This window comes from Salvia splendens, chromosome 4, assembly GCF_004379255.2.
Source record: "Salvia splendens isolate huo1 chromosome 4, SspV2, whole genome shotgun sequence".
NCBI classification, from domain to species: Eukaryota; Viridiplantae; Streptophyta; class Magnoliopsida; order Lamiales; family Lamiaceae; genus Salvia; species Salvia splendens.
The window spans coordinates 34,657,220-34,675,378 of record NC_056035.1 but is presented as its reverse complement, the minus strand read 5'-3'; the positions used below and the strand labels follow the sequence as shown (position 1 = coordinate 34,675,378).

The following is an 18,159-nucleotide window of genomic DNA, read 5'->3' as shown; positions in this document are numbered from 1 at the left end:
AAAAAAATTAATAGGATTCAATGTTACATTTAATTATCAAAGGAGAAGAATCTCCTATTTCACTTCATATTTATCGTCACCATCATCATCCCTAAATTCTTTACACAGAAATTCAACTGGTTCACATCAACACCTTCAAATGCATCAAAGAGGATGGACTTATACAAGTTTGAGCATGAAGTGTTGGATGCTTTCACAAAGCATCCATTATTTTACCTTCTTGTTGATAGGACTAGGGTGTGAGCTCTCTCTTGTGATCAAGAAACTCCAGATATTGACAATTGACAGAAGATGGTGTCTGCCTGTGGTGAGAAAATGGCACCATATTGTATCAATTACCTCAATTTTTATATTTTTCAATTAAGTGGTAGTATTCGTAATAAATTTGATCAATGGTTTAAGTAAATAGTATTATCAATGCTTGAAAGCCAATTTATATTAAAATATAGCAATCTCAATTGTATTATACTAATATTACACTAAAAATAATTTCAAAACCTAATTAAAACTCCTTTTGTATTATTCTTTAAATTTTATTTAGTGTATTATCATAATTGAGAGTTAATATTGTAAGTGATTTAAATTAATATTTTAATTTTTTTTGCTGTTCTCATAATTTCTAAAATTGAAATAAAATCACACTCCTACTATCATATTTTTTATTGTATATACACCTTCCGTCCCAAGGTAGTTAAGTCGTATTTTTTTCGGGTTGGTTTTTTTTTCATCATACATAAGAGTTCGAGATACATTCGGCAAGCGAACTAGCCCAACACAGCCCCTCGTGGCTCGAATACTTAGCTTCCCTCCGACGGGTTCGGCTCGTGAACTAGCCAATGTCCGGCTCGTAGACTAGCCTCCCTCCGACGAGTTCAGCCCCTTAGACTACCCGTCACCCTCAGACGCGTCCAGGCTCGAAAGCTTGCCAAGCCCCAAGGAAACAACCTTGAACAGGCCCACAGGGAAATTAATCCCCAAGTCGCGCCATCCAGGAGTCGAACTCAAGACCTCCAGGATGGCGCCATATCCGCCCCCATGACCAACTGCGCCAATGGGCTTGGATTTTTTTCGGGTTGGTTGTCCCAAGGTAGTTGATTCATTTACTTTTTTGGCAAAAACTATATCTTCTCTCGTACTTTACTCTCTCTTCGTCTTTCTTACTTTCTCTCTTCACTTTAACATTTAACACATCAATTCCTTAAATCTTGTACCCAAAAGAACTGTCACAACTACCTTGCGACGGATGGAGTATTTAGTTTCAATTTTGACAATCACAAAACAATTAAAAAATGAAATGTTATATTCGAGTTTTTAAGTTGTGAAATTAGCCAAAATTCAACAAAAAAATTAGGGGCGGGGATTCGGTCGGTTCGGTTCCGACCGAACCGATTAGTTGGTTAACCGAATCTCATTTTTTCCAAAATCTAGAACCGGAACCGCAACCTTTGTCGGTTCGGTTCCTTGAGGAACCGATCGGTCCTAACCGACAGGTTCTTCGGTTCCACCAAAGGAACCGAATGAGAGAACATCGGTGTGGAGAGTTGGAGGGCAGCCTCGTCGGAGAGAGCAACGTTGTGGAGAGGGCAGCAGCCTCATCGTCCCCGGCGCGAGAGAGAGGGCAGCGCAACGAGGAGAAAGCAGCAGTCTCGTCGTCGTCGGTGTGGGAGAGAGCAATGGTGTCGGCGTGCTACCAAAATTTAGATGAGAGAGGAAGATAAGTCAATGTACCTATATCGTTATGGGATATTTAAGTTATTTGCTAATGCTCCATATTTATCTAATACGTTAAGTTCTAAATTTTAATAAACAAAGTAGATGTCATGAGATTGGTTATCTCTCTGATTTGTGTATTCTCTTGTCTAAAATTCATACAAATTATAGGGACATAGAGTTTGGTTTCTATCAAGTTCTTTGAAACTTGAAAGATATAGTTTATGAAATTAAAATGAATCTATAAAAAATCAAAATTAAACACCCTAATCGGTTCTTCGGTTCTAACCTTTCGGTTCTCGGTTAGAACCGAGAACTGCCTAAATCCTAAACCCATTAACCGGGACTGAACCTTAACCTTATTTTTTCGGTTCTCGGTTAACCGATAATCGAAAAAATAAGGTTTGGTTCTCGGTTAACCAAGAACCGAGAACTGTTTCCCCACCCCCTAAAAAACCGAGAACCGAAAAAATAAAGTTTGGTTCTCGGTTAACCAAGAACCGAGAATTGTTTCCCCACCCCCTAAAAAATTGTGATTAAACATAAATTATCACTAAATTTATATATAAATTGAGTTTTCAAATTCTATAAATTTTTAGTCTAGAACAATTTAGAAATGAAATTAATAATTCCCTTATTGCCATCAATAAGTTCTAATTAATTGTGGTTTTAAATAATCTGCTGATATTACATTATTTTATAATAGTACTACTAGTTAAAATAACTTTAACGACAAAACTTAAATTACTAAAAATTATATTCAAGAAACTATTACTTATACTACTCAGCAATCACTACTTAACAAATTAAATATTCTGATTTCATTTGTAGCGGTGGGGAGGTGTGGATGATAGATTAGTGCAATATTTACTTAAATCATTGATCAAATATATAAGGAATACTGCCGCATCAAGTGTTATACTGCACTTAATTGAAAAATGTAAACACTGAGGTAATTGATGCAGTACGGTGCCGTTTTATCACCACAGCAGGGGACCCGTTCCGTCTAGATGCGCATTTTATAGTGTTTTGGAGTCCAAGGGACTAGTCGGCGCAGGTGGGTTGCCGTAGATTTTGGAGCATTTAAGCATCTTGAGTTTGGAAAATCTTGCGGATTGTGTCATTATCGGATTTACTCCAAGTCTCCAACCCAAATTAACCTAAAATCATCGAGTTTTTTATTTGATCAACCCAATAAGGTCTCAAACTCATTATCTTTGTGCATGTTCGAGTCGTATCGAAAACTTGGAGCCCTATTGCTAATGATATGATACAATTCAAGTTGACACACACGATAACGATCTTAACATAACATTACACGATAAAATCCTGCAGAGTATTACACAATTAAAACATGATACAATATGATTAAAACCTTATCACGATTTATATAACGAATTTAAGTATGATGTTTAAAATAAAATTAAAATAATAATGTTATTTCATAAGTAGTTATCCGAATAATTAGGTTCTTAGAGCATCCGCAATGGGGTAGACGATAGGCCACCCGATGCCTCGGGCGCGCCATCGTCTGCCCATTGTGGGTGCGCAAACGATGCCCGATGCATCGTCTGCGCCCTATAGATCATATGCGGATGATACACGAATGATAGGGCATCGTCCGCCCATTGTGGGCAACGAGGACGATGGCGCGGACGATGCAACGTGTTTTCATTTTTTTCTCAAATTTTTGTCTATTTAAACCTCGTTCGTCATTCTATTTTTCATACGAACATTTCTCTCATCTCTCACATTCCATACTAATATTTTGATAATCTCTCACAAACAAAAATGAACCACGACGACGACTGGAGTACCTCGGAGGGCGTTAGTCGGACCTTGACGCGAGCCTTATTCGATGCCGTCAATGACGCAATGGCGGATTGCTTAGCCGAAATGCAGGGCGAGGAGGAGGCGGCGGCGGAGCAGATCCCCAGGCCTATTCGACGTCGGACATTTGTTCGCCGCGAACACGCCGTAGCTCACGAACGTTTATTTGCAGACTATTTTTCCGAGCAACCACGATGGGGCCCGACTGTTTTTCACCACAGGTTTAGAATGCATCATTATCTTTTTCTAAGCATTGTCCAGACGTTGGAGTCACGTGATGAATACTTCCAGTATCGGAAAGATGGCCTCGGTAGACCCGGACTTACGCCGTTGCAGAAATGCACGGTTGCACTCCTGCAGTTGGCCTACGGCACCACGACGGACATGTTCGACGAGTACCTTCACGTCGGGGAGACAACTGGCCGCGAGTGCCTGAAGAGATTTTGTAGGGGAGTTGTGGAGGCTTACAATGACACATATTTGCGAAAGCCGACTGTTGTGGATTGCCAGGGCCTGATGAAGATGCACGAGACGGCGCACGACTTTCCTGGGATGCTAGGGAACATCGACTGTATGCACTGGGAGTGGAAGAATTGTTCGAGGGCGTGCAGAGGCCAATTTACTAGTGGATACAATGGCAGCCACCCGACGATGATCCTCGAAGCCGTCGCTGACTATCGGCTCTGGATCTGGCATGCTTACTTCGATGTAGCGGGGTCGAACAACGACATCAACGTCCTCAACTCATCCACCCTCTTCACCGAGCAATGCAATGGCAATGCCCCGGCCATCGAGTTCACTGCCAACAGACGCCAATATCACATGGGGTACTACTTGGCCGATGGCATATACCCAAGGTGGCCTGTTTTTCTGAAGACGATCAATTGCCCAATGGGTGAGAAGAGAGTTTTATTTGTGCAAAAGCAGGAGGCGGCACGGAAGGATGTGGAACGGACATTTGGTGTGCTCCAATCACGGTGGACAATAGTGAAAGGGCCGGCGCGTCTCTGGTTCAAAGAAGTCATCGCCGATGTCATGTATGCGTGCATAATCTTGCACAACATGTTAGTCGAACACGAAGGTGGAAGCGTCACCGATTGGGCCGATGATGAAGGTGGATCTAGCTCTAGCACGACGACCGCACCCCAAGCTCGAGGATTACCGACGGGCTTCAATGAGGTTCTGTCTAGACGGGTCTCAATGCCCAACCAACAAGACCATGCTCAGCTCATGAACGACATGGTTGAAGAAGTTTGGGCCTGTAACCGCCGTCGTTGAGAATGCGTATTTTTTTTAATTCGTATTGTAATGTATTAATTTTAAATGAAATAGATGTTTTTTTTCCAATTTTTGTAGTTATTTAAATATTCAAATAAAGAAAATGCTTAGAGCGGCTTATAGGGTGCCCCACTGAAGGTGGAAGGGTAGAAAGATAAAATGTTGACGTGGCGATGCATAGGGCGGGCTTTAGGGCGTCACATTGCTAATGCTCTTATTATGTCATCATTTAAAAGAGGTAGGTGTCAATCATGGTCAAGGGTAGGTCAGGTGTGTTCCATGTGGGCCGAGTAGGCTTTCTATGTGTTGGGCCAAAGAAGACTTGGGTCACGATTGGGCTGAACAATTCTCACACATTTATTTTGAAAATACCTAAGCCTCTTTTTTTAATTCTATGCGAATACCTTAGTATTATAAATGAAGTTCAATATAGTTAGTATATTATATTTTGGGACTTCACTATTGAATATATGTGATTAGCGTTTAGTTATAATTCTCTGCTTCTATTTCATTTATCATAACTATTCTCGTGTATATCGGAGTAATACAAAATTTAATATCTTTTCTTTTTGTGTCTGCGAACTGCATTGGCTAATTGAATATGGAGAACCTATAATCACGTGCTCTGCACGCGCGCAATCTGAAGGCATGGCTTGCTTCAGTGACACGTGTGCTTTCCTTAGTGGGTAGAATCTTTCAAGTGTCTGCAGCTGCTCCTTTATTTTCTTCTTTTTTTATCCTATATTAATTTTATCACATCATTTAGTCCAAAATGTATTTTTTGTACTGCTACATCCCACTTCATAAATAATTCATAAACGCCCCTCGAGTTTAAGGAAATATCACAACAGACCAGCCAAAATATCTAGCCTAATCAGTTTAGTAATATGAATATCTGACAAATATTATGACTCATTATTCTGTTAAATCCAAATTAAATCTTCCACAATCACATTAATCTTTTCCGCTCTTTCAAATTTATTTGCAAATCTCATTATACTCAATATTTTTATGGATAGTGCATGAAACTATTTTTTATTAGTACTATGTATTTTTGGGCAAGAATGGCGTGGGAACACTTCATAACCGGTTCTGGTAGAAAAAAAACCTTTTGTGAAAATAATTTCTCTATACTACTAATGTTTTTCCTGTTTTTCTACTATAAATACAAATATTGGGTCCACAACTCTCTCCCTTTCTCAGTTTTCTCTGCTTGAGTCTATAAATATAACTGTGGCTTGAGTTATTGGGATTATTATTATTATGAATAAATTGTAAAAAAAGCACCCAAAATTCCTAAATATATCCATTGAATGCTGCCTATTGCAGGGATTCGTTAGCCAACCAATAAATAAATACACAACTTTATGGCTATTTTTATCAATAAAGATAGGTAAATATTTAAATGTGCTTCATTTGGTCTTATTCCTAATTAAGAGTGCATGTGTCACAGACTCGCAAGCAACCACATTCCAATTAATGTTAAATTAATGACAATCTATTATATATTCTAATGCAATTAGAATAGAATAGAATAGAATGCGTATGATTTTGGGTCGCAGTTATACTAGAACACATTTTATATGTTTTTTTCAATATATATTAGCATTCTTATTTATTGAAAATACATATGATATGTATATGATTGACACATCAGTGCATTCTTTGGAACATTACACAGCTTCACAAAAATAAAAATTAAAAGACCACACTTGATTAATGTACACGTAATCTTGCATGCTGGCAAACTCAATGGCCAAAGCAATCTTTCAAATAAAAAAACTCTCAAAAAATTAGAAATAAATATTAAAAAAATCCATAAGATCCAACATCCATAGAATAATCAAAGCCCATAAAAAAAGGCCGAATAAAAACTCAAAAAAAAGAGACCGAATATTAAAAGAAAATAAAATGTTCAAAAAGTGCACAAAAATCAACAAACACACATTGAGTGTGAAATATATACAAGGAGTGTGTTAAAAAGCAAGCTCAAGCATTCTCTCTCCTCTTCCCTCCTCTCTCAAACCACCAAACCCCCTCTCGATCAAAACCTCCCTTCTCTCTCTCTTTCTCCTACCTCACTCACAAACAATCACATGCTGCTATGTGTTTCTGTACCTACAACGTATTCATAGCTCTGTAAATATCTATCTCCACACACTGTTATGAAACATTTCTGTTGTATAGTGTAGATACTGTATATATTTGTAGAGAGAGAGAGAGAGCGTGTGTGTGTGTGTGTTGAGAGAGTGTGCGCGTGTGTGTATAAAAATATGGAGAGATACAGCGGGATCCAGGCAATGGAGGCAGTACCAGCGGATCCGGTGGCGGAATGGGCGGCAGTGGGCGGAGAAACCGGGCTCGAAGGTTGAATTTCATCTGAATTTCACTTGAATTTCAGTCGAATTTTTCCTGAATTGGGGGCGAGTTTTTGTAATGTTGAATTCGTGTGGGGTTTGGTTGTTTTAATGCAGAGCCTATGTGGCAATTGGGCCTTGGTGGAGGGCCCGAATCGTACCCGGAGAGGCCCGATGAGCCCGATTGTATCTATTACTTGAGGACTGGTTTCTGTGGCTACGGCAATCGCTGCCGGTACAATCATCCCCGGGATCGCGGCACGGTAAATTACGTTGATTTATCAAGCTATGATTGCTGTGATCATTTGGCAAAGAGCACGATTTATTGGTGGTTTTGTGTAGATTTGATTCTAATTTGGGAAATTTATACTTTTCTTGTTTGGTTATGGGGATCTATTCTGGTTTCAATCAAATATCAGTTATAACTAGATTGGGGAAAGAGTTTACATTGTGAATGATCGTATGAATACCACGGGTGAAAATTGAGTCGATTAGTTGGCCATGGTTTTGGTGAAGGCAATGTTGTGAATCGGGTACACAGGTATTCGGTAGAAATAGTAGTTTCCTATATCGATTTGATTTGATGGTAAGTCCGGTAGAATTGGAGTCTATGTTGTGTCGATGAAGTTCATCGCTGTTATGATTATGATATAGAAATAGTATAAAGTAGGTAAAGATTTTTATTCACTGATCACCTCAATTTGGTGTATACGTACTATTCATTTTTTTTTTCTATCACTGTTTTAGGCTATGGGAGCTCTCAGAGCTGGCGGAGGTGAGTACCCCGAACGTGTTGGCCAACCAATCTGTCAGGTATAATTTATAGATTGTGAAATTTGTTTATAAATTCACGTAAATGGAAAAAAATATTTAACATTTACCAGATAAATTTTTTTAAAGAAAATTTGATGTCAGTGAGTTGCATTGTGTAAAGTGTAAACTTTTTTTTCTAAGATTTGAAATAAAGGTGTTGATGAGGTCAGGCTGAATTTGTACATTCTATATTGGAAAAGTGTATTTGCTATAACATGCTAATTTTCTAAGTTCTCAGCTCATGCCTATTTAAGGATTTTGAGTTGAATGTGAAGAAAAAGTCTTGAAGTTGGCTGAAATGCATGTGCGACATAATGCTCTAAAAGAAATTGTCTACTTATTTTTTTAAAGATTTCTAGCATTTATCCATGAGTTTGATCTCTGACATTAGCCAAAGTGATCTGCAAACTATGATCCTACTGCAGTTTTCTTTCCATATGGGGTATCATCTGATATTGTCTAGCTTGTGTAAATTTCTCCAAGGTAGTTTTGGATGTTGAAGTGAATGGTCATAAATGTTTACTTGCTCTTACCTCTCTCAGATTTCATCTTTATGTTGTCATGCTATAATAAAAACAAAGAAACTTCTTGATTGCAGACTTTATTTATCCTTTTCTCAGTTGAAAATTTCAAATGATGATTCTAATGCAAATATCTTTGTTTGTTATTCTTGCTACTTGTTACTTCATAGTTTTTATCTAGTACAAAATCATGACAAGTATATTCATTGCCTTAAGCAACTGAAAATATCAGCTACTGGTCGTTTGGAAGAAAGATGTTCTCCTTGTTGATGCTGAGATGATACTACATAATATATATTATTTGGAATTAGTAAAAATTGATGTTTTCCGTACTAACTATTGAATGAATGATTGATTTGTTATCATTTTGACAATGTTAAAATTCGAAGATTTGTACACATTTATTTGAGTTTTTAAGAGGAGGGGTTGTCACTGAACAGTTATATCTTTGTCACATGTCAGGCTTTCATTACAATCAATTATGTGATCTTTGTAACGTTTATACACTTTAAACCCTTTAAGCTCTCTTATTTTCAACCATTTCTCCGCAGAATCATCCTTTTTAGATGCTCGCGTATTTCATTTGAGCATTATATCTTCTTTTTCAAACTAATTGTTTTGTTCAATTCACGCCTTCTCAATGGATTTGTAGTACTACATGCGCACAGGAATGTGTAAATTTGGTGGTTCATGCAAGTATCATCATCCAAAGCAAGGAGTTGGATCTTCAGCTCCTGCAGCACTGAATTTTTATGGATATCCTCTGCGACCGGTCTGCCTCTTTGGATTATACTAATTCTTACATTTTCTTTTGCATCATCTACGATTTGTTTAAAGAAATATATACATCTTGCTAGCTGTTTCATAGTCTTCCTTTGGCAGGGAGAAAAAGAATGTTCATATTATGTAAAGACAGGGCAGTGCAAGTTTGGTGTCACCTGTAAATATCATCACCCACAGCCGGCAGGGATACCAATGCCAGCCCCTCCTGCTCCTGGATCTTTGACTGCCTCAGCAGCTATGCCGACACCAGCTATATATCCAGCTGGACCTTCTCCTTCTGTTCATCAACCTTCTCAACAATATGGGGTTATTCAAGGCAACTGGCCAGTTGCCAGGCCTGCCATGCTTCAAGGATCTTATGTACCTGGAAGTTATGGTCCTATGATCCTCCCTCCTGGAGTCGTTCCTATTCCTGGCTGGACTCCCTATCTGGTAGGTGTTGCCAACAGTATAATGTTTAATGTCCCTACTTTTATGCTAAATTCTGGATGTACATGTACAGGCACCTGTTAGTCCAGCGGCCTCACCAAGTACTCAACAAACAATTGGTGCTGCCCCGATCTATGGGATAACACAGTTGTCTCCTTCGGCTACTGCCTATACAGGCTCATACCTTTCCGTTACATCTTCTGCTGGCCCATCAAGTGGCATTCAAAAAGAACAAGCATTTCCCGAAAGACCTGGCCAACCAGAATGTCAGTACTATATAAGGAACGGGGACTGTAAATTTGGAGCTACATGTAAATATCATCACCCACCAGAATGGAGTGCGTCAAGGACCAGTTATGTACTTAGCCCAATGGGTCTGCCACTACGCCCAGTAAGCATTCTTTTATCTCTTGAAGTTGGCTGTGGTTTTTAATTGCTTACACACGGCATAATAAGATGAGTGGTCACAGTGTGGCTATGCCACTTATCACAATTATTAACTTTTGCCTTTTTTTTTGAAGCATCTAGGTGTTATATCCTTTTAGGTCGAAAAAAATCCTTCGATGTATTTTATTTGGGAGGTTTGTATGAGATTAACACTACCATTTCTTTTGTTTTCTTATTCTAGTAATACTTCAACAGAGCTGTTGCTTCTGATAAACCAAAACCTGCATATGGATGCTCCCTTGTATGAGTTTTGGTGGATTTGGAGGCTGCCAGATCATAGAAATATTTAGTTATACTTGTCTGTCTACTGTTATAAACTGATTGCAATAAATTGGACAAGTTTCTCTTAATTGAACTGTTTTGCCTCAGTAAAAATGTTGTTTTTCCTTGTTTAATTTGTATGATGGTAGGTGTAAACACTTTTAATATCCTCCAATATGTAGAATATAATCAAGAATCATACCCGTGTTTCTAAATATTGTACGCCATTTCTCAGGGTGCGCCACTTTGTTCTCACTATGCACAAAATGGAGTGTGCAAATTTGGGCCCTCTTGCAAATTTGATCATCCTATGAGATCTTTGAGCTACAGCCCTTCTGCATCATCTCTGACCGACATGCCCATTGCTCCTTACCCGGTGGGATCCACAACTGCAACTCTGGCTCCATCATCCTCGTCATCAGATCTAAGGCCAGAGCTGCTTTCTGGGTTCAGTACAAACCCGCTCTCATCACAAATTTCTTCTATGAGCAGCTCAAGTGCATCAGTTGGTTCAATATTCTCAAAAACTGGGGCTCTTCCTCAATCGTGTGTTCAGCAGTCCGGCCAGGGCTCTGTCTCTTCAAGTGGTGGCAGTATTGCAAGTCATGGTGGTGAGAGACACACATCAAGCTGAAGTGGAAGGGCAAATCGAGCAACTTCCATAATGCAAAGCTCAAGTTTTTGGTGCTTCCTTCATCCTTTCAGGTCGTAGCACAGCCTTTAGCTACTTCCATCATTGTTCATAAATATCACGGGGCCGCCCCCCCTTTTGAAATAAGCCATACATACCCAAAAATCATATCTAGCTTTTCAACTTAATCTTACAATAACAAAAAAGCCCAAATCCAACCTTCCCCTTAGCTAAATTCCCATCCGCTGCTCGAATTTTGGAGCTTGTTGTCTATTTATGCTATCTTTTCCGGAACGGGAAAGATGAGTCCTCACCATTTTCAAATCTGGACATAATTACTGTTTCTACACCCCTTTCATCCCAACTTGATCTTGGAGTGAGCATTGCTTCTTCTCCCCCTTTTTTGATTGGGGATCTTATTCTCGACCGATAAACTTGTAGAAATACAGAAGCATATTAATGCTTCCATTATATGTAAGATTGTAGTTATGTTGTGAACTATGAATTGTGCTTGAATGGTGCTTCACAAATTATCCATCAAAGAATTCAGAGGAAATATTGTGTTTTTCATGTATTTAGGTAGTACATCATTGCACATTACATACATATTTCTCTGTACAAATATTAGCAGGAAAAGTAGACGGCCTATTTTAGACTTTGCAGTAGATGTCTGAAAATATCATCTGTTTAGGAGTTAAGGTTGTCCATTTTGAAAAGAACCATGCTTATTGCATTAGGTCATATTGCATATCAAACTAAAGGTCTTATCACAAATTTTTTATGTTAATTAAAGGAATCTAACATTTATTTGTTAGTCCAAGATCACTTCGTTTTCTAAAGCTGCATGTGTATGCATTTCCGTACGTATGTTTGTAACCTATTGCACATACACTAAACACACAAGATAGATATATGCCCATGCAAATATTATACCACAAAAAAGGGTGAATCTTTAACATAAGACTTGCATAATTACCACTCAAAATAGAGACTGTCCCAAGTCAGCTGAATCCCCAAAACAAGGATAAAAAGATGAGCAACTTGCTGCAGAGTCATTGCTATTATTAGTTGCTGCATTACTCATCATTTGATCAAAATCTCCCCTATTCTCTTCCATATTAATGGGATTGTTAATCATTGCTGAGAGCTCACAAGAACTCGGCTCCCACTGATGCTGGCTATCCCACAATCCGTAGTCGAATCCTTGGCTGTATGTAGATACATCTGCAGACGCCGAATCAAAGAGGTTTTCTTGATAATTCTGTGATGAGAGAGAGGCTTCTTGATTCTTGCTTGAGTTGGTGTTAGGAGAAGGGTTCAAGTAGTTGTTTGGGACAATGCAGTCCAAGTAGCCAGAGCTTGTGTCAGATTTGGACAAGTTGAATAAACTTTCTTGATCATCATTGGGTGATGAAGATTCATGGGAATGACACGTGTTGTGAACCGGGCCCCGAGGAATGTCGAGGCTTGCAGTGTTGGTGGTGGTGGCGTGGTGTTTGGTAGTTTGTGGTGATGGCTGCAAGAAGGATTGGAGGTGAAAAGGGGTTAAGAGGGAGTGGAAAGTGGTTTGATCAGAGTAGATGAAGTTGGTTCTTGCTTGAGTGCCTTTGATGGAGAGGGCTGCTCTATCATAGGCCAATGCAGCCTCTTGAGCAGTGTCAAAGGTGCCCAGCCAGTGCCTCTCCTTGGTGGTTGGGTCCCGAATCTCCGCCGCGTACCGGCCCCACGGACGCCGCCGCACGCCTAAAAACCGCCCCGGCTCCGCCTGTTTCTTGCGTCCCCGGCGGTCGCCTGGCTGGGCCGCTGCCGCCGTGTTGCGCTGGAGGAGGGTGAAGCCTGTGTCAGTGAGGATGGGCTCAAAGAGGGTGAAGGGTTTTTCATGGGAGGGTTTATGTGATGACATTTTTGTTGCAAGAAAATGGGAGTGAGTTTTTGTTTGTGTTTCTTTTTGTTTTGGTGGTGTGTGTTAATTGACCTCTCTTTTAAAGGCAATGGTTTGGAGTGTTGGGAGGGTGGCCACATTGAGTGATTGAAAGACATCATCTTTTAATTTATTACTATTTGATAACTTATTGGACATTTTTGGAAGTACTTATTTGGATCACTAGAAAAATAGAGAAAAAAAAGTGACCTTTGCCTTTCCGGAGTATAAGATTTTTGATATTGACTAGGATTTCAAGATTCTATTCTCTTGACAAAGGGCCTTTCACCAAAATGTATTGCATTATTTATGCAACTCCTAAAGCTCAAAAACTTGAATGAATACATACATATATTATACTAGTGTATATATACAGGGAACCATTAAAGATTAACTACTCTGTGTGTTATCTATAAGATCGAATCAGGACCGCACGATTTTAATAAACGCCTATAAAATGGACACATGACATCTTTTGTTTCTTAAAATGTTATATATCAAATTGAATCTGCATTTATTAAAAAAACTTGTATATATTGCCAAAAAAAATTTAATATATTATTCAACGTGATCTGTATATAGTTCAATATGGTTTAGATTAGTTATTAGTTAGGCAGTATTTTGATATACTTCATGAGCACATATACATGTACTTATACGCACACAAGAATACGTCAGGTTGAGATTTTCGTCTTATAAGTATAACTTATGCAATGCCCCATAAATTTTACGATAAAATATCCAATGTCACATGCCCAAATTTATTCTTCTTGAAAAAGACACATTTTTTTTTACCTAGATGTATTTCCATGATGGTTCTAATTCCACTTAATGTCATGGAAGAATGTTTGGATAGAAACACCAAATACTAATTAAAGACTTGTTATTTTATAAGATTAAATAAAGATTATCACAAACATGGGTTTTGTTTTTTTTTGTCTGCATACGTTCTCGAGAGACTCAGAATTTGAAATTTAAGGCACCAATTTTGTGTACTTTTGTTGAGATGTCACATGTGTTAATCCTCGTTCTATGCAATTAATATATAATTGTGTTATAATTCTGTCTTGTTCTTCATTTTTCAAAGGGGGCAGTTAGGGATCTTCGTTCACCAAAATGATTAATTCCAATAAATAATTTAATAGTAGCATAGTGTGAATTAATAAAATCAAGTCACTGGAATATGTTAGATTTCCTAGGAAAATGTGTGCAATACGTGATAAGTATGTGGTTAATTTGTGTAAGTTTCTAGGAAATTACCTTTTCATATTTGTGGATATTACCTATAAACCAAAATAAAAACTTAAATGGAAAAAAATGCTACTATGTGTCACCACAAACTGTCACAAAATTATGTTGTTAAAATAAATAAATTAAAAATATGTTTAATATTGGTAGATTGATTTTTCTAGCATGATCATAAATTCGGCCATGAAGTAAATAAATAATTAAAAAAGCAAATTTGGTGAGTCATGGAGCGGTGCCTTGTCTAATTAAAAGTGGCTTCAAAAAGGAAAGACAGTCAAAAGGGTAATCAAAGGCTTAAGGGAAAAAAGAATCATGATAACAATTATTTAAAGAACAATTGATGAAACAAAGTGGGCCACTTAGTTAAAAATAAATATATTAATTATTAGTTCTAAGGTTATTTAGGTGAAGCTTTTAGCTTGTTTTTTTAATGATTAGTTGATTAAGCGTATCACATGCCAAAATGACATAGGAAACAACATTAAACCATATGTTATTACTAAAGGGTCAACCCCTTTTTGTCTTTAGCATTTCAAAATTCCATGATGCCACCCACTTCTCTTTTCACCAGTTTAAAACTTTAAATTAAAGTTTATTACTGCATGTTGCCTCTAATAAACTCTTAAATTGATGCATGCTGATGTCATAAAATACGTAATACAAATATATAGATTGAATGTACCAATTTGATTTGATCTAGTGGAGACACCGATTGATCTTTATAAGACGTAATTAAGTTATTCCAATTGATCATTATTAGGCGTCATTAAATTATGCATACAAAATATTCACAATTATTTTCGAGTTAGTATAAACTATTTAAAGTTTATAAAAATAATATAAAAATTTTATTTGTGTTTCAATTTAATATATTATGTCAGCTATATTTAGACGTTTTTTTACTAACTTGGGATATAAATAATGAAACAATGATGAAATTTTGTGTATCGACATGAAACAATAATGCAACTCTTTGCATCAACAAAAATAATACGTATGAATTTTTTTTTATCATATAAAACAATGATGAAATATTTGTACCCCACATAACTCAATATTTATGGTAACTAAACACATACAGTATGATGAAATGCATTATAATAAAATACAAATAAAAATTTTACACTACTATTATTTATACCAATTTCAAACTTTTTATATCGACTATATAAGAAAATAGCGGAATATCATATATCAATGTTGTAATTACAAACCATTACTAAGAGTATATGTTAGAGAGAAATTCATCAACAATTTTTATTTGGGAATAGTATTATATCATTGTATGAGATTGTATCACACTATCACTGTATCTATATATGAAGCAAGGCGAGATATATATGCATCCAATTTCACACAAATAACATTGTACCGAAATTTGCATCATTGAAATGTTGGATTTTATCAGAACTTAATTAACTCATCTCATGACAAGATTAAAAAATGTATCATTGAAATGTTGTTTTTTTAGAATCTTAACTCATCTCATGATAAGATTGAAAGAAAAGATGTAGAATTGAAATCTTGGTTTTTATTAATCTTAACTCATCTCATGATAAATTTATTTCAAACAAATACGGAGTACTATATTAGTAGTGTCATATTTTTTAATGTGTTTTCCCCTAAATTTTCAAGTGAAAGTATATGGCACGGAAAAGATCTATGACCCCTTGACTCCTCCACTATATTGTATAATCATATGAATGCAATCAACTTCATTTTGCTCCCCATAGGCTATAATTAACTTTTTAATTATATCTAATAAGAACCTTTTTAATCTAGGGACTGAAATAGCATCTTAACAAAGTTTAAAGAGTTTGAATTCTATGAAAATGAAAACCTATACTGATAATTAACAATTCAATTATACCAAGACAAAATGAGGAAGTAAAATAAAAGGAAATTAAATATTCTTAACTACATGCACGTAGTCCCTTTCAAACTGTCACATGGATCCTAGATTCATATTAGTCCAAAATCATACAACCTTAAATGCATAACTAGATACCAAAACATGAAATCACTATTTCTTACATGAGTTTAGTAGAGGCGTTTCTAATTTATAACACGAATTTGAGAACATGGAGTGAATAAAGATGTCATTACAGTGAAGGGTTTAGGTTTAGTTCACTATAAGGGCATTGTACTTCACTATAAGAATGATTTATTTCACCATAAAGACGTTTAGTTCATAATACAGATTTGAAAACACGTAGTGAATCAAAACGCCCTTATGGTAAACTTCGTGTTTTCAAAATTCTTTTCGCTCTCATCCTTCCATTTTATGATTAATTAACTGTGATTTATTCTCTAGTTATACATTAAGATTTAGTTATCCATTGATCAATTATATATATATATATATATATATAGGGTCTTGTTAGGTTGAGATTTTTTAGCTTAATTGAGAATTGAGATGCATTTTCAGCCACTCATTTTGAAATGTCAACTACAAGTAGATTATATCAACTAAGGGTATTATCGTCATTTCATTTCAATAGTCAGAATATCAAATGTCAACAACTCGTATTAAAATGTCAACAACTAAAAAAAATTATTTTTTTATTTTTTTAAAAATTTTTTAAATTTTTTTTTAATTTTTTTAATTTTCACGCGATGTCAACTACGATGTGTAGCCTGCACATCAAATGTCAATAGCCCTGCACATCAAATGTCAACAGCTTATAGTTGACATTATATGTGTATAGGTGATATGAATCATATATGTAGTTGACATTATATATGTGCAGTTGACATGAATTGTATATGTAGTTGACATTATATGTGTGTAGTTGACATGAATTGTATATGTAGTTGACAAAAAAAATAAAAATAATAAAAAAATAAAAAATCGAAAAAAAAATTTAATTTTTTTTTAAAAAATAAAAAAATATTTATTAAATAAAATGTATGATGAAATTACCATTCTGCCCTTTCACAATTAATTAATGTAAAAATATTTTCCATGTGGTAAATTCTGGACCACTCATTTAATAAAAATGAGTGGCTAATAATGCATCTCAATTCTCAATTAGGCTAAAAAATCTCAATTGATCACAACCCTATATATATATATATATATATATATATATATATATATATATATATATATAATATGACCTAAAATTGTTTAATTATGACCTTCCGTGTTTTTGGTTAATTATTGACCATTAGATCATCTAATCATAGGGCCAAGATTTGGTCTGCATTTCTGGATTTAAACACATGCTTATTTTGATCATCTCCCTATATATATATATATATATATATATATATATTCATCTACTATATTCACTCCCGCCGTAACAAATTTCATTCTTTTGATTTGATAAAAATTTCTTTATATCAGCTGGGTGAATGGGGTGATTAACAGGTAACATGATATAAACCTATACTTTCGGCTCAAAAACTTCTTTTCCTTAGAGATGAGGATTTGTATAATGCTTAATTAACTTTATATCACATCAAAAGATTAAACCTTGAATAGTCACAAAACTTGGCAATCATGTAATTTAGCTCATAACCCCATTAGAGCATTCACAGTAGTGTGGATGTCCTCGCGAACATCCCCACGGACATCCCAAAAGCACCTCCTGCCACGTCATAATGACTTCCCACTGCACAGTGGCGGACATCCCTAAGGACATCCCGACGGACTTCCCACAATAATAAAAATTCACAAATTCACCAAATTAAACAATTTACGGAATTCAAATTTCTCCACGATTACAGAATAAAAATTTCATTAAATAAAAAAAAGAAAGGTACATTTCAACAAAAAAAACTAAAAAAAGTACACTTCAATAAATACAAATTCCATCAACAACGACCCATCCGCTGCCATACTTCTTCAATTATATCGTTCTGGAGTCGAATATGAGATTATTTTTAGCGCATGTCGGCAAATGCACAGACTCGCTCGACCTCGTC

At 36.3% G+C, this 18,159-nt stretch overlaps 2 protein-coding genes across 2 annotated transcripts; one reads left to right on the top strand and one right to left on the bottom strand.

Moving 5' to 3' along the window:
- The first annotated feature begins 6,798 nt into the window (after positions 1-6,798).
- Positions 6,799-11,634, top strand: LOC121799622 (zinc finger CCCH domain-containing protein 34-like). Its single transcript, XM_042199035.1, has 7 exons — positions 6,799-7,185; positions 7,293-7,438; positions 7,923-7,988; positions 9,162-9,281; positions 9,392-9,724; positions 9,795-10,112; positions 10,665-11,634. Exons 1-7 carry the CDS (start codon positions 7,092-7,094, stop codon positions 11,061-11,063), a joined length of 1,476 nt encoding a protein of 491 aa, XP_042054969.1. The 5' UTR covers positions 6,799-7,091; the 3' UTR covers positions 11,064-11,634.
- A 405-nt stretch (positions 11,635-12,039) lies between these two features.
- Positions 12,040-12,989, bottom strand: LOC121801042 (ethylene-responsive transcription factor ERF086-like). The gene has a single exon (XM_042200513.1). It carries the CDS (start codon positions 12,961-12,963, stop codon positions 12,040-12,042), a length of 924 nt encoding a protein of 307 aa, XP_042056447.1. The 5' UTR covers positions 12,964-12,989.
- Between the last annotated feature and the right edge of the window lie 5,170 nt (positions 12,990-18,159).